The following is a 25674-nucleotide window of genomic DNA, read 5'->3' on the forward strand; positions in this document are numbered from 1 at the left end:
AGGGGGATGAGATCACCGAGTTAGTGAGAAAAGACTTCGTGGAAGAGGTAGCAATTGAAAAGTTGAATTCTAACAACCCTAACTTCTGAATATAAAAACAATTTAAACTAAAAAGCTTTCCTTTGGTTATTATAGAGGTGAACATTGCCTCTCAGTTACTATTAAAATGGAAGGTGGATAATAAAAATGTACTAAATAAATCTAAAACAACATTTTCAAATGGAATTTGACAAATAATAGCCATTATCTTCAATTGCCTTTTTCCTCAAATATTGTACTAGCTTAGAATTTTACACTAAGAAACTTGAAAAAACAAAGATTTGAAATAACTGAGGCTATTCACTCATTCACTTATCAATACTTTACAAACTTTTAAAAGAAAACTAAAAAAGTACAATTGGACACAAAATTTAGCTCCAAAAATAAAGTCAGCAAGTCACAAAGGGATGTGAAATGAGTTACACAGAGCTGGCTAATAAAAGGAAGCCTAATTGTTTGTCCACATCTGTTCTCACCTCCAAAAGAGGACTTTATCTCATGGATCTTTAACAGATTTACATAAGACACAAAAATCTCTTAAAAAACATTTTATTAAAGTATAAGACATGTAGAAAGAAGCAAACTGTATAGCTCAATTACTTGTCACAAAGAAACACACTTATGTAACTAGCACCCAGAGCAAAAATAGAACATCACTAGCACCCTAGAAGCCCCCTCTATGCTTCCTCTTTTAGTTGCAACCCCTTTCTCCCTACCAAAGATACCACTATCTTAGGAGTTTCCACTATGACAGTTTCTGCTATAGGGAAGACAAAAAATTGGACAAGTGAATAGGTACCACACAAGTTGATGGAAGATCATAACCTGAAATGGTTAAAATTTGAAAGAGCAGAAAACCTATTTTGGAGAGGATCATAATCTTTGCCAAAAATTGGATACTATATGGCAATTGAAAGTAATCTGGTCAATGGTTAGATATTGGTGAAGTTCCAATTATTTGCGTTTTGTTTGTTTGTTTGTTTTGAGACAGTCTCACTCTGTTGCCCAGACTAGAGTGCTGTGGCGTCAGCGTAGTTCATAGCAACCTCAAACTCCTGGGCTCAAGCAATCCTACTGTCTCAGCCTCCTGAGTAGCTGTGACTACAAGCATGTGCCACCATGCCCGGCTAATTTTTTCTATATATTTTTAGTTGTCCAGATGATTTCTTTCTATTATTATTATTATTATTTTTTAGTAGAGACGGGGTCTGGCTCTTGCTCAGGCTGGTCTCGAACTCCTGAGCTCAAATGGTCCACCCGCCTCGGCCTCCCAGAGTGCTAGGATTACAGGTGTGAGCCACCGCGCCCGGCCCAATTATTTGTTAAAACCATCATTACAAACAAAAATGGTTCTGGTAACTGTAGGTATTCTGCAAAATGGGAACTCCATTACTGCTTTTTAACCCAGGTAAAACTAACAGTAGCATCTTATTGTCAAGAAGTTGAAATTATGCCATCAAAAATTAAGCAAGGCCAGGTGCGGTGGCTCACACCTGTAATCCTAGCACTCTGGGAGGCCGAGGCGGGAGGATTGCTTGAGGTCAGGAGTTTGAGACCAGCCTGAGCAACAGTAAGATCCCTGTCTCTACTAAAAATAGAAAAAATGAGCCGGGTGTGGTGGCATGCACCTGTAGTCCCAGCTACTTGAGAGGCTGAGGCAAGAGGATTGCCTGAGCCCAGGAGTTTGAGGTTGCTATGAGCTAGGCTGATGCCATGGCACTCTAGCCCAGGTGACAGAGCAATACTCTGTCTCAAAAAAAAAACAAAAAAAAACAAAAAAAACCCCACACCTAAAAGCATCTCTTCATTGGTTAGCAGACAGGGACCTATAATTTTCCATGCCACAGGCATCACAAACCACCATAGACAAGTTAATGAATTGGGCTAAGAAATTCTGCCACATTCATCATAATCACTGGACCTTTCTTCAACAGATTACTACCTCGTCACTTGGTACTCTTTCTAAGAAACCACATTCCCCAATCGAGAAGTAATAATTGGAAGATTTGAATAAATTTTAACAATGCTGAATTTTTAAAAAATTTACAAGTACTATCAATTATTTACATTTTGTGCAATTTGTTTTATCAGTCTCTCTTTCTCACACATTCTTTTCTGAACTATGTGAGAGTAAGTTGCAGACAATGTACCATTTTAGCCCTAAATATTTTCATATATTCTCCTACGAACAAGACCATTTGCTTAGATAACCACAGTATAGCTAACCAAATCAATATTGTATTAATGTTAAATTTATTATCATACAATTAAAGTCCATATTCCAATGTCATCAATTGCCTTAAATAGTCCTTTAAAGCTACTATGTCCCCTGTCCAGAATCTAATTCAGGATCATGCATTGCATTTAATTGACAGGCTTCTTTTAAAAATTCTACAATATCATCTCAATCATGTCATTGCACTCCTATCTGGGCAACAGAGTAAGACCCTGTCTCGGGGTGAGGTGGGGAGCAAGAATCTCATCATCTGGAACAGTTCCTCAGTCTTTCTATGGCTTTTACAACTGATATTTTTTAAAAATACCGACCAGTTATTTTGTAGAACATCTCTCAGTTCAGGTTTGTCTCATGGTCTCTCATGTTTAAACTGAGGCTATGCATTTTTGGTAGTCACAAAGTCATGTTTCCTCCTTCTCACTGTATCATATTAGAAACCACAAGATGGTAGTTGGTTCCATTATCAGTAATGCTTTGATCGCTTGATTAAGGTGACATCTGCCAGGTTTCTCCACTATAAAGTTACTGTTTTTTTTCTTTGTAATAAGTAAATATTTTGTAAGGAAGTATCTTGAGTGAATATCATGTTCCTCAACAAACTTTCACCCAATAGTTTTGGTACCCACAAATAATTCTTTGTGAATCAAGTACTATCAACTGTTCCAACTGGCCTTTCTCTAATTCCAACAGTTCTACATTTATTTGTCATTTTAAGGAAGAACTTTTTCTTCTACCTTACTTACTTATTCATTCATTTAGTTATATTTGTATAGACCCATGGATTCTTTCAGCTAGCTTGCTCTTCTGCCATGTAAGAACACAGTGTTCATCCTCTCTAGAACACACAGCCAAACCTGCCAGCACCTTATCTTGGACTCCCTAGCCACCAGAGTTGTGAGAAAATAAATTTTTATTATATATAAATTACCCAGTTTCAGGTATTCTGTTACAGCATCACAAATGAATTCAGACGTGGGGGAAGTAATTGCTTCTAGGCCCTCTTAGCAAACAAAGCTAGAATACACATACATACACGTATTTCTATGTGAGAAATACATAAATGTATATATGTGTATTTCTCTATCTTTATATAAATAGATATTAAAAACTATGAGTTTATCAACTCGAATTCAAATCTAACATCACAGCGTTCATCATTCTAGCCTTCTCTTCTCCATATATGCAACTCCCTTCTCCAACAATGGAAAAACCTGGCTCCCATTATCCTCAATACACTTACTCATTTGTTCAGTCCTAGAACTGACAGAAAATTGCTAATTCATATCACTACAAAAAAAAAATCAGCCTACAAACTAGGGTTTGGTATTGTTTATAGTTCTGTTTATCTTGAGTTTGAGAGTATACTATGCCCAAAATTTATTTATCTTTCCTTGTTCAGTGTAGTTATGTTAGTCATTTGAAATACAGTTAGGGTCATTTTTTTCTGTTTATATTTTATTTTAGGATTTTATCCCCATCTTCATTGATTTTATTTTCTTATTTTGTTGTTTATAGGTATCTAAAACATTAGCATGGCAATGTTCCCTGATATTCTAAATTGATGTCACAGCATTGCTGCCAGAATTCTCTCTCTTCCAGACGTTGCAACAGAGGTTTATAGTTTAGGAAGTACATTTCCCATTAGAAATGAGCCTTTCTGTAGCCACTGCATATATCTACCATTACCCCACCCAGGCCCAGCTGTTTTCTGGGAATTATTGTCTTTGGATGACATAGAAAGAAGGATAAAATGAAATGGGTGAATCCTATTCCTCCAATCTCATAGATCATTACTTGTAAGGTAGCTTCAAACTATGTTCCTTAGAGAGATAGCACAAGGTGCAAAGGCAGGACCCAGTGAGTAGAACAGTAGGTTCCTTCAATTAAAGCTGCTATGCTTTTATTGGTATAACATATGGAACTTCAGCCTAAGATTTTGTTCACTCATCTCAGTCAACAAATATTTATTGGGTGTCTAATGCGGTGCCAGGCACTATTGTAGGTGCTTGGGATACCTTAGTGAACAAAGCCTTCCCGGGACTTACATTCTAGTTGCACAGGAGACAAGCCATACACATAAGTAAATTATATAGTTAATTAAAAGATTAAAGCTGTGGGAAAAAATTGAACACGATAAAAGGGTTTAGAAGCATCAGGGTCAGGGAGAAGGAACACAGTTTGCAGTATTAGGGTGTTCAGGCTAGGACTCAATGAGAAAAGAAAGCTTCCTTTTGTATAAATACTTATTTAGGTTCACTGGGATAGAAGAATAGCAGCCCAATTCTCCAGTTGGTGCTAACTCTGTGTCTACAGGTCCAGGGACAGGCCATCAGAAAAAAAAAAAACACAAGGCATTTTCTTTCCTTCTTTCAGAGAATCTCATGCCAAAATCTGGGAATGGTTTCGTTGGTTTTCTTCAGTCCAGATCCTTCTACTTTATAAGTAATTGAATATTTCTTCTAGATTCTGTTGAAGGGTTTTCCATCAATCTCAATTTCAAAAATTTAAATTTTTATTTTCCTGCAAACTATTATAGTGGAAAACTAGTGTAGGCAACATCAGGATTAGTAACCAAACACTTTTTTTAGACCTTTAAACTATATTAACTTTTATCCTATCCAAATAACACTATCATTCTCTTGAGTTTACAATCAATAAAAGACTAAGATATCTAATCTTTCTCAGTGTTTATAAATCATATCAATCAAATCCTAAATAACTGAGTTTGTTTTAACCCAAGTGTATAACGTTATAATAATCATAGGTAACGTTTTATCATCCCTTACTATTTGCCAGCTATTATTTTAAGAGGGTTATATGTATTACTTCTTTTATATTTCACAACAATCCCGATTTTATAGACAAAGAAACTGAGACATGAAGAGGTTAAATAACTTGATCAAGGTTACATAGTTTCTAAGTGGCAGAAATGGAATTAAAACCCCAGGTAATCTGTGCCATTAACTATGTATATTTAACTGATTCTAAAAATATCTTTACATAATGCATATTAAATTTCATCTTGTTAGATTTAGCCAATCCAGCCTATAGAAGGAAAAAAATTAGACTTCAATTCTATCATACAACATATATGCTATTTTTCAAAGTTTTAACTGAATATTTGATCAGCATGCCATGAAAGGGTCCAACCAAGCTATTAATAAAAAATGTGGCCAGGCACACTGGCCCATTACTGTAATCTCAGCACTTACGGAGGCCAAGACAGGAGGATCACTTGAGGCCATGGGTCAAGATCAGCATGGACAACACAGTGAGACTCCATCTCTACAGAAAAATTTAAAAATTAGCCAGGCACTGTGACAAGTGCCTGTGGTATCAGCTATTTAGGAGGGTAAAGGAGGAGAGTCACTTGAGACCAGGAGTTCAAGGATGCGGGAAGCTATGATTGGGCTACTGCACTCCAGCCTGCGTGGCAGAGCGAGACTCTGCCTCTTAAATAAAAAATGTGACCAGAAATATTAACAAATTGAATCCAACAATGTATAAAAAGAACTATACACAAGGCCGGGCGCGGTGGCTCACGCCTGTAATCCTAGCACTCTGGGAGGCCGAGGTGGGCGGATCGTTTGAGCTCAGGAGTTCGAGACCAGCCTGAGCAAGAGCGAGACCCCATCTCTACTAAAAATAGAAAGAAATTATATGGACAGCTAAAAATATATATATAGAAAAAATTAGCCGGGCATGGTGGTGCATGCCTGTAGTCCCAGCTACTTGGGAGGCTGAGACAGGAGGATCACTTGAGCTCAGGAGTTTGAGGTTGCTGTGAGCTAGGCTGACGCCACGGCACTCACTCTAGCCTGGGCAACAGAGTGAGACCCTGTCTCAGAAAAAAATAAATAAATAAATAAATAAATAAAAAGAACTATACACAACTAAGTCCAATTTATTTCAAGTATGCCAGGCTGGTCCAACATTTGAAAATCAATTAATGTAACAGATCAACAGGTTAAAGAAAGAAAAATCACATGAGCATATGAATAAACGCAGGAAAAATCTTTGACCCTTTGACAAAATCTAATATCCATTCATAATTAAAAACTCTCAACAGAGTCAGACACGGTGGCACATGCCTATAATCCTGGCTACTCAGGAGGCTGAGGCAGGATGATCACTTAAGCCCAGGAGTTCGAGACCAGCCTGGGCAACATAATGAGATCCTATCTTTATTTTTAAAAAGGAAAGAAAAAAAAAAAAAAGGAACAAAACCTCTCAACAAACTAAGAATAGAGGGGAACTTCCTCAACTTGATAAAGAACGTCTAGGAAACCTACAGTTAACATCACACTTAATGAGGCAAAACTAGAAGCCTTCCTGTTAAGATCAAGAACAACATGAAGGCCGGGCATGGTGGCTCACGCCTGTAATCCTAGCATTCTGGGAGACCGAGGCGGGTGGATCGCTCGAGGTCAGGAGTTCAAGACCAGCCTGAGCAAGAGCGAGACTGTCTCTACTAAAAGTAGAAAGAAATTATCTGGCCAACTAAAAATATATATAGAAAAAATTAGCCGGGCAAGGTGGCACATGCCTGTAGTCCCAGCTACTTGGGAGGCTGAGGTAGGAGGATCGCTTAAGCCCAGGAGTTTGAGGTTACTGTGAGCTAGGCTGACGCCACGGCACTCACTCTAGCCCAGGCAACAGAGCGAGACTCTGTCTCAAAAAAAAAAAAATAAATAAATAAATAAAATAATTTTTTTTAAAAAAAGAAATATAAGAAGAACTAAATAAATAGATATTTCGTGGTCATGCATAGGAAGACTCAGCATTTTCAAGATGTCAGTTCTTTCCAATTTGATCTACAGATCAAAATCTCAGCACGTTATTCTGTGGGTATTGACAAACTCATTCTAAAGTTTACATGGAGTGGCAAAAGACCCAGAATAGCCAACTCAGTATTGAAGGAGAAAGTTAGAGGACTGATGCTACCCAACTTCAAGACTTAGTATAAAGCTACAGTAATCAAGAGAGTATTGGCAAAAGAATAGACAAATAGGTCAACGGAACAGAACAGAGAGCCCAGAAAAAGACCCACATAAATGTAGTCAACTGGAAACAGGTGCAGTGGCACAAGCCTATAATCCCAGCTACTCAGGAGGCTTAGGTGGGAGGACCGCTTGAGGACAGCTATTCATGGCTACAGTACACTATGATCACATCCATGACTAGCCACTGTGGTACAGCCTGGGCAATATAGCAAGACCCCATCTCTATTAAAATATATATATATATGTATTTATATATACATATAGTCAACTGATCTGATCTTTGGCAAAGGAGCAAAGCCAATAAAATGGAGAAAAGATAGTCTTCTTCAACAATTGGTGCTGGAACAACTGTCACAACCCATTAGAATGATCAAAATCCAAAACACTGACAACACCAAATGCTCCAAGGAGTTCCAGCAACAGAAATTCTTATTCACTGCTGGTGGGAATGCAAGATGGTACAGCCATTTTGAAAAACAGTTTGGTAGTTTCTTATAAAACTAAACATACTCTTCCCATACAATCCAACAATTAAGCTTGTTGGTATTTACCCAAGTGAGTTGAAAACTTATTATGCTCACACAAAAACCTGCACACATTTGGGGATTTTGTTTGTTTTTTTGAGAAAGGGTCTCACTAGCCAGGGCTAGAGTCCAGAGCTCATTATAGCCTCAAACTCCTGGGCTCAAGCAATCCTCCTGCCTCAGCCTCCCAAGCAGCTGGGACTAAAGGCACACACTACCACAACTGGCTAATTTTTTTAAGTTTTTGTGGAGATGTAGTCCTAAACTCCTGGTCTTGGCCTCCCAAAGTGCTGGGATTACAGGAGTGAGCCACCATGCCTGGCCACACAGTTGTTTATAGCAGCTTTATTCATAATTTCCAAAATTTGGAAGTAACCAAGATGTCCTTCAGTAGGTGAATCAATAAACTGTGGTACATTCAGAAAATGGAATATTATTCAGTCCTAAAAAGGAATGAGGCTTCAAGCCATGAAAAGACATGGACAAACCTTCAATGCATGTCATTCAGTGAAAAAAGCCAATCCAAAAAGGCTGCATACTGTATGATTCCAACTATATGACATTCTGGGAAAGGCAAAACTATGGAGACTGTAAAAGGATCAGTAGTTGCCAGGGGAAAAGGGGAAGGATAAAAAGGCAGAGCACAGAGCATTTTTAGGGCAGTGAAATCACTCTGTATGATATTATAATGATAGATCACATCATTACATATTTGTCCAAACTCATAAAATGTATAACACCAAGCATTAACTCTGATTTAGACTATGGACTTTGGATAATGATGATGTGTGCTGGAAGTTGACAGTGGGGAGGTTGTGCATATATGGGAGCAGAAGGAATATGGAAACTCTCTACACTTTCTGCTCAATTTTGTTGTGAACCTAAAACTGCTCTTAAAAATAAAGTCTATTTTTTAAAAATTGTGACCAGATCCAATGAAGAGGTTAGAACGACTTCTCTCTAGGATCAAGGGGCAATAGAACCATATATGTTTGCCGTTTATGTATGGCATTTTACCCAGTTACTAACTCATCTTCCTGAACTATCAGGCAACTCACATTTCTAAATCTTATTCAATAACATGTCTCAAAAACCTAGTATTTTCTCCTCCTTTATCAGACAAAAGCATCTAAGTGTTGTCTTTTAATTTAGTTTTAGAATGATCTTTTCAAATGGACTTTGTAAAAAAAATTGTGATTTGAACCAGAAAACATACGTTCATGCATTCAACAAATTATGTATTGAGAACCAATTATAACACAGGTACTTTGTTAGACTATAGAGATATGGCAGAGAATGAAACAAAGCCTCTACCCTCACAAATGGTAGGATTCAGGACGTATCGTAAGTGTGGGTGTTCTATTTGGGGAGACTGTCAAAATAAAAAAGAAACAACTGTAAGGGGAGCAGGGTGGATAGGAGGAGGCTCTTTTAAATAAAGTGCTAAGGGAAGACTTTACTCATTTAGGTTATATTGGAGCAGACAGATCTGAAGGTAGTGAGTGAATTGTAAGAGGGCAAGCCCAAGGAGATAGGTGGGAGAAAGCATTCCAGATGGATGGAATAGCAAGTGCACAGGTCCTGAGGTATTATAGAAATATGTTCAGTGTTTTAGAAAAATAGCAAGGAGATGTGGCTACAACTTACTAAGTGAGGGGAGGGTTGGAAATGAGGTCAGAAAGAAAGCCAAATGTTTCATAATGTTTCAGATGCCACTGGAAGTACTTGGGCTTCTATCCCTAATAAGATAAAAGCCACTGGAGGGTTCTGAGCAGAGGAATACTGACATTTAATCACACACACACAATTTTTTTTTTTTTTTTTTTTTTTTTGAGACAAGAGTCTCACTCTGTCACCCAGCACCCAGGCTAGAGTACAGTGGCATCGTCATACCTCGTCCAATCTCAAACTCCTGGACTCAAGTGATCCTCCTGCCTCAGTAACCGAGACTACAAGCACACAACACTACGCCCAGCTAATTTTTCTGTTTTTTGTAGAGATGGGGTCTCCTTCTTCCTCAGGCTGGTCTTGAACTCGACCTCAAGTGATCCTCCCATCTCAGCCTCCTAAAGCACTAGGATTATAGGTGTGAGTCACCGTGCCCAGCCAAGATCTATATTTTTAAAGGATCACTTTGGCTATTGTATTGTAAACAGATCATAAAGCAGGGAACCAGTTAGGAAGCTATTAAATTAATTCACAAGAGAGGTGTTAGTGGCTTGGATCAGAGTGACAACAGTGGAGATACGTATGAGAGATGGTCTATTTTCTGTTTGTGCCCCCAACTCCAGTATAGACCACATCTGAAGCCCAGCTGTAACAGAAATCACCAAATGAACAAGTTTATAATTATCCACAGTCATTTTCCAAGACCACTGCAAATGGTAGGATTCTGGATTTATCTTAAGGGTGGAACGGACACGATTTTGTTAATGAAGTGGATGTACTGAGTGAGAGAAAGTGAAGAGTGAAAGAGGCTAAGATTGCTGGTTGGAGCAATCAGAAGGATGGAGTTGCCATTTACTGAGATGCAGAAGACAGAAAGAGGAGCAGGTTGAAGGGGACAAATCTAAGTTTGGTTGTTAAGCTTGATAAATGTGCAGGTTTATGAATGGGATAGTTATATGTCAATCTAATTTTTATATGATTAGCTCCTATCTAAGATACATGTTACCTTCATCATCAAACAGTCCTAATCCCCAAGTCTGAATGTAATATCTCCTCCCTCTGAATCACCACTTTTTTCACTCTTGTATCATTTATTACCTTTTACCATGTATTATAGCTATTGGTATATGCCATGATCCCATAGAACTTAGGTACCTTGAGAGTAGAGTTTATGGTCTATAGATGTATGATAATAGTAATAAGGGCCCCCATTGATTAAGTACATTTGTCAATTAGCTCATTTAATCCTTCTACTAGCACTTGTATTGTTAGTGTTTAACAGATGAGAAAATTCAGGTTCAGAGCTATTAAATAACTGATCCAAAGTTACACAGTTAATGAGCAGGCTAACATTTAAACTCAGGTTTGTCTGAATCCAAAGCTAATGTTCCATGTGTCTTTAATTAACTTCAGAACCTAATATAGAACCCTGTCTACAAAAGGCAACTAATACATTTGTATTGTCCAGAAAACAATAATAGTAGATTGTGTGCAAAACCGGCCATGATAATTCCTCCCATTCCTTACGCACACCCCTTTACATTGTGACACTGCTACTCCTCCTATAAGAGATGGAATCTATTTCTCAGTCCCTTCAATTTGAGCTTGGTCATATGACTTGCTTTGGCCAATGTAACGTTAGAAAATGTGATACAGCAGAGACTGGAAAAGCATTTGCACATTGAGGTTTGTCCTCTCTTGCTACTTTTAGAACCCTGAAACCATCAGGTAAATGAAACTGCCTGCTGGAGAGGCCACATGGAGAACAAACTCTCACTACTACCCTGGGCAAAAGCCTGCCAACCAACAAACATATGAGTGAGGCTATTCTACATCATTTGGCCCTAGCCAAACCTCCAGCAGACCATAGAAGACAAACTGCCAATCCATGGACTCATGAGCTATTAAACGATTTATAGTAGCCCCCCTTACCCGTGGGAGATACATTCTAAGAACTCCAGTGCACGCCTGAAACCAAGGACAGTACCAAACCCTACATACACTGTTTTTTACTGTACCTACACATCTATGATAAATCTAATTTATAAATTAAGCAGAGTAAGAGATTAACAATAACTAATAATAAAATAGAATAATTATAGCAATATACTATAATAAAATGTAGATGAATGTGGTCTCTCTCTCTCAAAATATCTCACTGTACTGTATTCACCCTTCTTGTGATGATATGAGATGTTAAAGGGGCCTACATGATAAACTGATGAGATAAAGTGAGTAAAATGATCTATCTAGGTAGGCATTCTGACGTACTGTCAGACGACTATTGACCTTGAACACAAGCACTCTGATACCTCCACAGTCAATCTGATAACCAAGATGGCTAACTAAGTGACTAAAGGGTAAGTAGTGTATATAGCACAGATATGCGGGACAAAAGGATAATTCATGTCCCAGGTGGGACAGAGCTAGATGGCACAAGATTTCATCACACTACCCAGAATGGCACACAATTTAAAACCTATAAATTTTAAAATTTGTTTATTTAAAACTTTCCATTTAATAATTTCAGACTGTAGTTGACCTAGGGTAACTGAAAACATGGAAAGCAAAATCAAGGATAAGGTGGTTCTTAAAGTGTATTTTAAGCCACTAAGCTTTTTATGCAGCAAAAGCTAACTGGTAACAGAACTAATATGTGTAAGTAGATCAGTGGTTCTCAAGCAGGGTCTATTTTAGTCCCCAGGGAATAACTGGCACTGTCTGGAGACATTTTTGGTTGTCAAGACTGGATGGATTTTACCAGCATCTAGTGGGTACAGGTCAGGGATGCCGCTAAACATTCTACAAGGACAGCCCTCCACAACAAGGAATTATCTGACCCAAGATGTCAACAGTACCAAGGCTGAGAAACCCTGAAGTAAAGCATGACAGAAATGGCAGCCTTTAGAACAGTCCTACCCAACAGAACTTTCTGCAATAATGAAAATATTCTGTATTTCTGCTATCCAATATGGTAGCCACTAGCTAGTGAGCACTTGAAATGTGGCTAGTTTGACTAAGGAACTAGAGTTTTAATTTTATTCAATTTTAATTAATTTAAAACTGAATAGCCACATGTGGCTAGTGGCTTCTGTATTAAATGGCAAAGCTCTAAAAATTTAGATGCTAGTGACATTAAGAGTAAGTGAAAAATATTAATAAGTTGGATAATAATGGAAAAGATGAGTCTGGTAAAGTTAAGGCCCATGGTCACTTGCTACAAATAAGTATTCCAGTCAGCTTTTGTTTCCATATCTGTAAGTTCTAAAATATTGTACACTGATAAACTATTGACTGACATCCTTAACTAGTGATTATTACCATGAAAATCCTAGAAATCTCCTATGCTTTCTTTTTTTAAGCTTAAAGTGATTTAAGAAGAACTGTTGTAACTGTTGTGCTGGGCACAGTAGCACACATCTGTAGTCCCAGCTACTTGGGAGGCTGAGGCAGGAGAATTAGTTGAGCCCTGGAGTTTGGGACTATCGTATGCTACGACTGCATCTGTGAAAAACCACTGCACTCCAGCTTAGGCTCTTTAAAAAAAGAAGAAGAAGAAGAACTGCTGTATTTTAGAAGCCTTCGAATTGCACCAAACATACAGCTTTTAATCAAATAGACTGCAATTAAATATTCATTTACTGCTTTATTTACTCCCTTGCAGCAATTAAATATCCCTTCTCATATTTTCTCTACCTCTATCCAGCTACCACCAGAGAAGGAAAAAGTTGAGCCAATGCTGCTACAACACCACAGATTTTTTTTAAACTGTCAGCATTAACTAGGTCAGTTTTCTGCTCTAGTGGGTGTTTTGGCAATGGGTTCTCTTACTGAAATACAGTGACTGCTCTGCCTGGTAAGCACATACCACAAAGAAAAAAGACTGAATAACTCTCCCTCAGGCTGTCTGGTCTCCAGAAGAAAATCCCTTAGTCTTAACTGAATACTCCCAGGAAGTTCTAACAGAAAAACAAAAGCAACAGAAATAAAGAAAATTCCAATTCAAAATTTGTTCTATATAGTGAAGTCTAAAGATTTTAAAGGCCCTCAGTATCTAGCAACCCACAAAAATTCTGCTAAGAATTTGATATGTGTTCAGCTGAATTTTAATCACAGAGACTGGAAGAAAGCAAAGGAAAAATAATAAAAGACAATCTATCAGGTGTTATGTTAAGAATTCTAACAGAAGAAACCTTATCACTAAAAAGAAAATTCTGAGGCCAGGCATGGCAGATCACATCTGTAATCCAGGAGTTCAAGACCATCTTGGGCAACATAGCCAGATAGTGCCTCTTCAAAAAAATTTAAAAATGGGCCAAGCATGGTGGCTAGCACCTATAGTCCCAGTTACTTGAGAGGCTGAGGCAGGAGGATCACTTGATCCTAGGAGCTGGAGGCTGCAGTGAGCTATGATCATGCCACTGTACTCCAGCCTAGGCAAGACAGTGAGACTCTGTCACTAAAAATAAAATAAAATAAAACCTCTTTCTTGTAAGATATAATTTCCTTGTGAGGAAATACTTTTTAAACTTAAAAGAAGGTTAGAAATCAATTAAAACTTTTAATGATTGTATTATAGCAGAAAGCAAATTTAGTGGAAGTTTAGAATAAAATATTTATATAGAAAAAAGTTACTATATTTTCTTTTTTTTTTTTTTGAGACAGGGTCTTGCTCTGTCGCCCAGGCTAGATTACACTGGCATCATCATAGCTCACTGCAACCTCAAACTCCTGAGAGTTCAAGCAATCTTCCTGCCTCAGCCACCCGACTAGCTGGAACTATAGGCACACGCTACCATATCCAGTTAATTTTTCTATTTTTTGTAAAGACAGGGTCTCACTCTTGCTCAGGCTGGTCTAAAACTCCTAGCCTCAAGTGATCAGCCTGCCTTGGCCTCCCAAAGTGCTAGGATTATAGGCATGAGCCACAATGTTGGGCCTGTAATTTATTTTAAATATCAGTGTTGTCTCTCTATTGTGGGTCTTAGAACTCAGTTTTACATTTTTAATCATTTGTAAATCAAATATTAAAGAAATTTTTCAAAAATGTTTCCCTTTTTTTTTCCATCTATTCATAAGGTACAGGTGTAATTTTGCTGCATTGATATAATATACTGTGGTGAAGTCAGGGCCTTCAGTGCGTACATCACTGAAACAAAGCACATTGTACCTACCAAGCAACCTCCCGTCATCCACCTACCTCTCACCCATCCCCACCCCTCCAAGTTTCTCTTGTCCATCATTCTACACTCTGCTTCCATGTGTCCACATTATTTAGCTCTCACTTACAAGTAAGAACACGCAGTATTTGTCTTTCAGTGTCTGAGTTGTTTCACTTAAGATAATGGCCTCCAGTTCCATCCATGTTGCTGCAAAAGACATGATTTCATTCTTTTTTTTTATAGCTGAATAGTATTTCACTGTGTACATATACCACATTTTTAAAGAAGAAACTTGACAGGTACAATTCAAGTAGCTAATTTATTTCGTATCAGATAAGTTTCTGTGGGGGTAAGATTAATATCCCCTATTAAGAACCATGGTTCAAATGAAAGAAAGGTTGAAACAACTATATTTACTAGATTGGTTTTCCAGAAAAATACAAAAATTTTGACAAATCCTAGAAGAAAATGTAAGTCTTGCAAGCAAGATCATTAACTGATATGTTACAGACTAATACACCTAATCTCACTAGGAATAAATTACATGAAAAAATAATGCATTGTGACCAATACTCACATTGTTATAAAGTATGTCAACATTCACTTTACCACATTGTACTCACTGTTAGAAACAAATTTATAGAAATACAGAAAATTCCAGATATACTATAAATTCCAGAAAAAAAGCAAGAAATGTACTCATGTTCATCTTTACTTAAGAACTAAAATAAATGCATTGCTAGACTTCTTATTTTCTTAAAGGAGTTTCTCTCAGCCAAGAAGCTAGCCACTCTCTTCACTGCCAGACGCTAAAAGTAGAAAAAATCTAATTTAAATGAGTAAAAAAATCTTACATCTGAATGTCAAAATATACAACTGCTAAATAGAAAAAAATTTCCCATCATCTTGACCAATTAACAAGTTTCTAATCTTATTATATTCTGTTTTTGAATGTATGTACTCCTTGACAAAATGTCATAAAGTTAGCTGACTATGGTAAGGAACTGAAATAGAAACAGATCACTTTCAAGACCAACAAAACCACTAAGAGATATAAGAGATTTTTTTCATTAATGCATAAAGCACTTGAACACAATCGCTAATTTGCTACATGGCATATATACCTTCTGCCCATTATTTCAATTCTAACTCAGTCCCCAGAATTTAGTTTTAGTCTAAAAAGTCCCAATATGACTAGGACACCTTGGTGAACTCTGGAATCATCATGGAGCCAGTAAGCTAATATAAATAGTCCATTGGCCAGCCACGGTGGCTGACACCAGTGATCCTAGCACTCTGGGAGGCCAAAGAGGGAGGATTGCTTGAGCTCAGGAGTTCGAGACCAGACTGAGCAAGAGTGAAACCCTGACTCTACCAAAAAATAGAAAAATTTAGGCCGGGCATGGTGGCTCACGTCTGCAGTCCTAGCACTCTGGGAGGCCGAGGCGGGTGGATCATTTGAGCTCAGGAGTTCGAGACCAGCCTGAGAAAGAGCGAGACTCCATCTCTACTAAAAATAGAAAGAAATTAGCTGGACAACTAAAAATACATAGAAAAAATTAGCAGGGCATGGTGGCGCATGCCTGTAGTCCCAGCTACTCGGGAGGCTGAGATAGAAGGATTGCTTGAGCCCAGGAGTTGCAGGTTGCTGTGAGCTAGGCTGGTGCCACGGCACTCACTCTAGCCTGGGCAACAGAGTGGGACTCTGTGTCAAAAAAAAAAAAAAAAGAAAAGAAAAGAAAAATTAGCTCGGTGTCATGGCCTGCACCTGTAGTCCTAGCTACTCAGGAGGCATAGGCAGGAAGATTGCTTGAGCACAGTAGTTTGAGGCTGCAGTGAGCTATGCCATTGCACTCTACTCAGAGCGACAGTGAGACCCTGTCTCAAAAAAAAAAAAAAAAAAAGTCCCTATAACATAACACATGTTATGAAAACACAACGTGTAAAGAGCTTTTTTAAAAAAAGGTGGCGGCAGGTGGCAGGGAGTGAGGACAAAGACAGAAGAAATATAAATTCATAATAGAAATATCTGGTCTAATCATCCTATGTCTAGGAGATATACTAAAGATATAACACAAAAATACAACAGGGAATGTAAAAGAATATGCACTATAGTACCGTTTATAATAAAAATTGTAAGCTTAAATATCAAAAAGATGGGGACTAGTTGGATAGATTATGATACATCTAAACCATGGCATACAATGTAGCTTTTAAAATTATTAAGTGCAAGACAAGCCCCTCCTTCAAGAGCATATTAGAATATTGGAATAGAGGGCAAATGTAGTTTGGAAAAACATTCCAGAGTTATCATTGCTTTGATTTGCTTTTAGAAATGGTAATTAATTTATTTTAAAATTTTATTAAACATGAAAGTAAAATAAGATTTTTGTGTTTACCAAAGGAATTTTTAATGTTATCTAATCAAACATCAAAGATCCAATCCTTCTTTGAAGCCTTCCCCAATCCTCTAAAGTGAAGTCAAATGTTCCCTCCACTGTTCCCCAAATCACTTTTTAGATATCTTTGTTATAGGAGTCACTATCCTACTTACTGTCTGTCTTCTTTATAAGGCTGAATTCCTTGAGGACAAAAACTAGGTCTTAAGTTTTTGTACTCTTGATACTTAGAACAGTCTCCCGCACACAGTAGGCCCTCAATATAATGTCTATTGAATACATACATTCACATTCTACTTTTCTGCTTATTAGATACACCTACTGGGGGCAACTTTTTAAACCTCTCTTAGCTTTGGTTTTCTTCTAAGCAACAATGGGGATATAAAATCATGACCTATTTCCTAGGATTGTGTGAGGAATTAAACCACCATGTAAAAACATATTTAGTCTGACTGGTATATAAATGGCATTCAAAAAATGCTATTTTGCTTTAATTTTTTCCTGAGAACAGTGCATCATAAAAAAAATTGGAGAAAGAAAAAAATTTTTTAATTTTTTTTAAATTAGAGAAACATATCTCCCTAAAAAGAATTAAAATGCTTGAACTGAATTGTTTAGACAATAATCTTGCAAAAATTTAATTTGTTTTTGAGATGGGGTCTCTCTATGTTGGCCATGCTGGTCTTGAATTCCCAGGCTCAAGCAGTCCTCCCGTCTCATCCTACTGAGTAGCTGGGATTACAGGCATGCACTATGGTGCCTGGCTTAAATTTTTAAAAAATCATTTCCAGCTGTGCTTGTCAGGGAAGGTAATAAAACTATGAATGACTCTATTAATAGTGAAGACTCCTTCCGTCTCCTATTTCAGACAGCTGTGAGCATCCATGATGTAGGTCAGTGGTTCTCATGCTTTAGAATACATAAAAACCACCTGGAGGGTTTGTTCATGCACAGATTGCTGGGCCTCACCCTCAAGGTTTCTAATATCATAGGTCTGGGGTGAGGTCCCAGCATTTGTATTATTAACAAGTTCCCAGATGTGCACACTGTGAAACCATTTATTGAAAACCATGTATAATAGTTATTCAGCAATCAAATGGTACCAAAATGGGAAAGGGGGGAGTTGGTGTAGTTTTTTGTAATCGTATTCAATGTTCTAAGAGATGAAAGGGCTACTGTTTTCAAGAGGAGAGTTGGGTTCTACCCAAGTACTTTATTATAAAATAATCCTAGAAGAATGTTGTAGATCTGCCTAGCAATTCTATTGGGGAACCACTCTTACCCCATTTTGTGCATATACGGAGGAGTAGGTACATAAGACATTAAATGACCCAAGCAAGTCCAAAGTCTTCCCCAGGAATTTTTTTCTGACTCTTATGGGTAAATATTAACCTGCTTCCTGTGGGATTGCAACTATAAAACCAATGTGAACTGGTACTGCTTGAAGCCATCCTCTCTGACTTCATAAAGAAAGTCACTTAGGAGAAGGCCAAAAGGCAAAGAAAAACAGAGCTGAGAAATAAGGGATCAAAGTCATTTGAGCCCCTAAATCTGTGCTGTCAGATATGACTAGATTATTCAATTATGTGAGCTGATAACTCTTTTTCCCCCTTAAACTGGTTTCTGTCCCCTGCAACTCTAAGTGTCCTAACTAAAACTATGGAGAGTGGAATTGGTGGAAAAGATGAAAAGACTCTAATAAGACCCCTTTGTCTATGATAATACTTGAAAGAGAAATGGCAAATCTTCAGATAAGATGACATTTTGGCTGTAGCCTGCAATCTGAAAGAAGCTACCATATTTGAGGGTTTCTTGGAAACTGATTTTATGGCTAGAATTGTGACTAAAGTCCTTTTCACAAGCTTACAAGTAAATTTCAATGGATACCTCAGGAAATTAGACAGTTGTGCCTTAGTCCAGTGGTCCCCAACCTTTTTGGCACCAAGGAATAGTCTCATGGAAGACAATTTTTCCACACCCAGGGGCAGGAGGTATGGTTTTGGGATGATTCAGCGCATTACATTTATTGTGCAGTCAAACCTCTCTGCTAATGATAATCTGCATTTGCAGCCACTCCCCAGCACTAGCATCACTACTTCAGCTCCACCTCAGATAATAAGGCATTGCATTCTCATAAGGAGCACGCAACCTAGATCCCTCGCATGAGCAGTTTACAGTAGGTTCGAGCTCCTGTGAGAATTTAATGCCGCCACTGATCTGTTGGGAGGCAGAGCTTATGTGGTGATGCCAGCGATGGGGAGCAGCTGTAAATACAGATGAAGCTTCGCTCACTCGCCCTCCGCTCACCTGCTGCTGTGAGGCCTGGTTCCTAACAGGCCACTGACCAATACTGGTCCACAGCCAGGGGTTGGGGGCAGCAGCCTTAGTCAATATCTAACCTGATTGAACATTACTAGCTGTAGTTCACAGTGAGCACAGATCTCTAAGTCTAGCCACACAGTGTTACATAATTATTTGGACTATAATACCAATAATTTGCAATTGACTCCTCCATTCACTGATTAAATCTTTATTACATAAGTGGGGAAGTGTTTATGAAGTTCCAAAACTGCAGGTAAAGTTTAATAGACATGTACATTTCTCTGGGAAGAAGAGTCATTGCTTAGGTCCAATTCTCCAAAGGAGGAGAGACCCAAAAATGGCGTAAGGAGAGACCTGTGAAGAACACTTCACATTAAGAAGTTGAAAGGGACCAGGCACGGTGGCTCATGCCTGTAATCCTAGCACTCTGGGAGGTCGAGGCAGGTAGATCGTTTGAGCTCAGGAGTTCGAGATGAGCCTGAGCAAGAGCGAAACCCCATCTCTACTAAAAAAAATAGAAAGAAATTAGCTGGACAACTAAAAATATATAGAAAAAATTAGCCAGGCATGGTGGCACATGCCTCTAGTCCCAGCTACTCAAGAGGCTGAGGCAGAAGGACTGCTTGAGCCCAGGAGTTGGAGGTAGCTGTGAGGTAGGCTGATGCCACGGCACTCTAGCCTGGGCAACAGAGTGAGACTGCCTCAAAAAAAAAAAAAAAAAGAAGAAGAAGTTGAAAGGAATGTATCAATTACTAAGTGCCAATGTGAACTGTGCCATGTACATTACATACTACATTGCATTTAATCCTGATAATCTTGTGAGATGATTATTAGCAGCTCAATTTTGCCAATGAGAGAACTAACGATGCAGTCCTCAACCTCCAAGCTGTGGATTGGTACCAGCCCGCAGCCTGCTAGGGACCAGGCTGCAGAGCTCTGTGGCCCTCCCACCCCCCCCATCTGTGGAAAAATTGTCTTCCTTGAAACTTAGGAACCCAGGGAGCTACACAGCAGAAGATGAGCAGCTGGCCAGCGAACAAAGCTTCATCTGTATTTACAGCTGCTCCCCATTGGCTTGTATTACCACCTGAGCTCTACGCCACCTCCCCACCCCACCTCCCCACCCCACCTCCCCAACCCACCTCCACCTCCGTGGAAAAACTGTCTTCCATGAAACTGGTCCCTGGTGCCAAAAACGTTGGGAACTGCTGAACTAAGGCACAGAGAAACTGAGTGACTTGACTAAGGTTAGGCAGCTATTCAAGCTACCACTCTGTAATGAAAGAGTCATAAAGATGAGTCATGAAAAAATAAGGGGAGGCTGAGCCTGGTGGCTCATTCTTGTAATCCCAGCAGTCTGGGAGGCCAAGGCAGGAGGATTGCTTGAGCTCAGGAGTTTGAGACCAGCCTGGGCAACATAGCAAGACCCAGTCTCTACTAGAAAAAATAAGATAAATTGTTGAGTATAGTGGCAAGCACCTGCAGTCCCAGCTACTCAAGAGGCTGAGGCAAGAGGATCACTTGAGCTGGGGTGTTCGAGGCTACAGTGAGCTACAATCATACTACTGCACTCCAGCCTGGGCAATAGAGTGATACCCTGTCTCAAAAAAATAAAAATAAGGGGATTATCATCTCAACTGTAATGTTCACCATTTCTTTCAGAGCAGTAACTCTGAAAATTAGTTATTCAGGTCAAAAACATAAACTTTGGAAATAGCAGTAAGAACAAAACTATGGAATGCTTAACTAAATAAAATGATTTTTGAGGCTGTATAAATCTGGAAGCTTGGCAATTCGGCAGACTCTACTAATACCATCATAAAATTAACGGTTTGAGTCCAAAGCACTCGTTTAGTAAAAAAGTTGATAAAGGTTGAAATAAAGGCCAGTTTTAGTGTTTGCAATTGCTCTTTTAATTTAAAAAAGTGTAAAATCAAAAAACATGAGGTATCATCAATCAGTGACAATGAAATATGGCACACCTGCCTAAATTATCCTTTTCACAAGTAGCAAATTCTGGCTCCTAATCTAATAAAAGTCTTTAAAGTAAAGTACTTTCAGCTTATTGTCTAGATAAGCCAAGGAGAGTTACAAGTCTTTGTTTGGATCTTTTTCCCTACTTCTAATAGGGAAGCACCATTAGTAGCAACTTTCACAGCAGCAGGTCATAATATGTTTTTTGTATTTAATCTGATCTTTTTAAATTTAATTTTCAAATTAATTTTATTAATGTATAGCCAACAAATAAAACTTTATATATATTTATGGTGTATGTGATATTTTGATATATGTATACATTGTGAAATGCTTAAATCAAGGCAATTAATATATCCATTACCTCACATACTTAATTTTTGTTATAAGAACATTTAAGATCTACTGTCTTAGCAATTTTCAAATATATCTTATTATTAACTATAGTCACCATGTAGTACAATAGATCTCCAGAACTTACTCATCCTAACTGAAACTTTGTACCCTTTGAGCAACATCTCCTTATTTTCTCCCCTTCCTCCCCAGCCCCGGGCAACCACCATTCCATTCTCTACTTCTATGAGTTTAACTTTTTAAGTTTCCACATATAAGTGAGATCATGAAGTGTATTTGTCTTTCTGTGCCTGGCTTATTTCACTTAACATAATGTCCTCCAGGTTTATCCATCATTTTGCAAATGACAGGATCTCTTTCTTTTTAAAGGTTAAATAGAATTCTACTACATATATGAAGAATGCACATACATACACTACATTTTCTTTATCCATTCATCTCTCAATGAACACTTAGGTCGATTCTGTATCTTGGCTATTGTGAATAGATGCTACCATGAATCTCAATATATTTTAAAGTGATGTTTCAGAATGATGTTAACATGTCAGAGATAAGAAATGAAGCATAGTCTAATTCACACAAGAATTTAAAGTAGGTACTACAGGTATTGCTACACATGGTAAGTATTCTGCAGGCAAAGCACAGTTTTTCCTGTCTCAGTTGTCTTCTTTCTCAAAATGTAAATAACATTAAAATACTTTATTATTGAAGGCAATACAGGTGAACTGAGTTCTAGAATGGCTAAATGGATACATTTACTTCTCTTTAGCTAAAAGAGAAGTAAAATCCTTAACATAGCTATTTTCCTCCATATATGGGAAAAAGCCTAAAATGGAGTTGATGTAGACTTCAGGTGAGAATGGAAACTAGCACAGCTTTTTTAGAACATGATTTTGCAATGTGCATCTAAAGACTTTAAAATGAACATATATCTAGAAATGTATCATACAGAAATCATAAAACCAATCAGCTATTAATGTACATCTATACCTGTGATTCTCAAACTTTAGCATGCATCAGAACCACCTGAAGGGTTTATTAAGACCATAGACTGCTGGGCCCCAATACCAGATTTTGATTTAAGTAGATCTGGGTGGAGGCTAAGAATCTCATTTCTGACAAATTCACAGGTAACAATGACATTACTGGCCTAAGGACCACACTGAGAATGACTTATCTATACAATGGACTTCTAGGAAGACAGTGGAGTATTGATAAACTGGCTTGGGGCAAATTTCACCAGGGAGGAGGAAGTCCTGATTTATAGCATTTGCCAATTTCAGTGATGTAACTAATCCTACCATGGCAAATATGAAGCTACCACTGATTTGGGCTTGCATAATTCCTTAGTTATTGCCTCCGGTGAGCCAGTGCTAGCTGGAAAACATCTAGAAAAACATCTAAAAAGATATAAGGCAAAATGGTAATTAAGCAGTTATCTTTGGCTAAAAGAATTATGGGAATTTTTTTTTATGGTTTTCTATATTTTCTTGTTTTATGAGCATTCTCACTTTTATAACAGAAAGCTATTAAAATTTTGAAAAGTAGGCCGGGCGCGGTGGCTCACGCCTGTAATCCTAGCACTCTGGGAGGCTGAGGCGGGTGGATCGCTCAAGGTCAGGAGTTTGAGACCATCCTGAGCAAGAGCGAGACCCCGTCTCTACTAAAAATAGAAAGAAATTATCTAGCCAACTAAAATATATATAGAAAAAAAATTAGCCGGGCATGGTGGTGCATGCCTGTAATCCCAGCTACTCGGGAGGCTGAGGCAGTAGGATCGCTTAAGCCCAGGAGTTTGAGGTTGCTGTGAGCTAGGCTGATGCCACGGCACTCACTCTAGCCTGGGCAACAAAGCAAGACTCTGTCTCAAAAAAAAAAAAAAAAAAAAATTGAAAAGTAAAATGAAGTCATCAATTTACATTTATAGTTGAAGTTTAGCAGCCCTTCTAGAGAGGACACTGATATTTAAACATAAGACTAAGCCTACTCTTGCACTATCCTTCTATGCTAACCTGGCCTTGCCAAAGTGAAAAAAAGAAAGAAGGATATCAAGCCCAACTGAGAAATCTTTGAACACTAGCCCTGGAACATCAAAGGCTAGATGTCTTTTTATAAAATGAAGCATTAACAGCTGCCCTAGAATCCAAGCGGAAAATAGCCTAAGACAGCCTGCAACTTGCTATAAAATCCAGTTTCGCAAAGGGAGCACGAGCATAATCCCGCTAGCTTGGCCACATCAAAATGTAGGCTTGATTAAGAGTTCACTAAAGTACTGTTAATGAGAGAAAAACCAAAAATTGTATAAATGTCCCAAAACAGAAGCTTAAATAACTTAAAGCCACAAAATGGAATATGTACCTATTACATGGTGCTATAGAAAAAATTCTAACAACATGGGGGAGTAGTCATAAATTATTGTGAAAGGAAAAATGTAAGTTATAAAATTATGTATATGATCCCATGAATAAATACATATAATGTATATGTGTATATGAATGTGCGTATGTGTGTATATATTTAAAAACCAGAAGAATATAGCCAATGTTAACAGCAATTATCTCTGGATTGGAGTATTATGGATGACCTTTTTATATTTTCAAAAATATCTACAATAAATATGTATTACTTGAGTACTTTTTTCAGTTAATAAGCAGGGGAAATCCAAATGGTAACAAATAAAAGATGCCCAACTGGACTCTGAATCACTGAAATGTAAATTAAAACAAAATACTATACACTCATTAGATTAGCCAGGCTAAACCAATGGATAAGACCGAATATTGGTGAGTATTTAAGGAATCTGGAACCCTAATACACTGCTGGCGGGAGCATAAACTGGTTAGTCATTCTGGAAAACAATCTGGTAATATTTAATGAAATTAAGTACATGTATGTATCACAAATCAGTAATTCCCTTCCTCAACATATACCACAGAGAAACCTTTGTACAAGTCGACAGGGGATATATAAGAATGTTCATAGCAGTACTATTTGTGTTAGCAGTTTTCAAGGCACACCCAAGTATCTATTATTAGAGAAATGCATAAGTAAAATGTAGAAATGCATATACAATGGAGCATTATACCATAGTCAGTTGTAAACTAGATATACAAATACAGTATGTTTAAATCTTGGACAGTGTTGATCAAAGAAGAATAACTGAGATTCAGAGCACAATACCATTATACAGATTAAAAACATATATACACAAAACAGTATAAATATATTTCAAAAATAAACATATATCTATATTAAACTGACTAAATACAGGCAGCCCTCTGTACCTCTGCATCCATGAATTCAACCAACCTCATTTTGAAAATATTCCAGGGGGAAAAAAACCTGCATCTGTACTGAACATGTACAGACCTTTTTTTTCTAGTAATTATTCCGTAAACAATAAAGGACAACAATAATTTACACATCATTTACATTATATTAAGTATTATAAGTAATCTAGAAATGATTTAAAGAATATGGGAGGATGTGAGTAGGTTATATGCAAATACTACACCATTTTATATCAGGGCCTTCAACATCTAAGAATTTTGGTATCTGCAAGAGTTCCTGGAACTAATCCCTCCAGATACCAAGGGATGACTGTATATTATTATTATTATTATTATTAGCTTTTGGGGTTTTCTTTTACAGAATCTCACTCTGTCACCTGGGCTACAGTGCTGTGGTGTCAGCCTAGCTCATAGGAACCTCAAACTCCTGGGCTCAAGCAATCCTCCTGCCTCAGCCTCCCCAGTGGCTGGGACTACAGGCACACACCACTACACCCAGTTAATTTGTTGTTTTTAGTAGAGATGGGGTCTCGCTCTTGCTCAGGCTGGTCTTAAACTCCTGACCTTGAGTAATCCCAGAGTGCTAGGATTACAGCTGTGAGCCACCACACCCATCCCTGATGACTATATATTAAAATGCACTAGATTGGGGATATATGAGAGAGAAGAAAAAAATTTTAAAAAAAAGGAGGATGTCACAAAA

The 25674-nt window shown here is 37.9% G+C and overlaps 1 protein-coding gene across 15 annotated transcripts in view; it reads right to left on the minus strand.

Annotated features, from left to right (window-relative positions):
- The window catches only part of NUMB (NUMB endocytic adaptor protein), a 168293-nt gene that overhangs the window by 92158 nt on the left and 50461 nt on the right, over nucleotides 1-25674 (minus strand). For 8 of the 15 annotated variants that reach the window (XM_069488549.1, XM_069488612.1, XM_069488543.1 and 5 more), the window contains exon 3: nucleotides 14760-14839. The exons of 5 other annotated variants lie outside the window; for them this stretch is intronic. In XM_069488549.1, coding sequence (XP_069344650.1) covers nucleotides 14760-14831 — 72 coding nt within the window. In that variant the 5' untranslated portion in view covers nucleotides 14832-14839. Of the gene's footprint in view, nucleotides 1-5487; nucleotides 5497-14759; nucleotides 14840-25674 lie in introns of those variants that run through there. 2 more of the 15 variants (XM_069488581.1, XM_069488587.1) reach the window with 2 other exon arrangements.

Source organism: Eulemur rufifrons, chromosome 2, assembly GCF_041146395.1.
Source record: "Eulemur rufifrons isolate Redbay chromosome 2, OSU_ERuf_1, whole genome shotgun sequence".
Classification (NCBI taxonomy): Eukaryota; Metazoa; Chordata; class Mammalia; order Primates; family Lemuridae; genus Eulemur; species Eulemur rufifrons.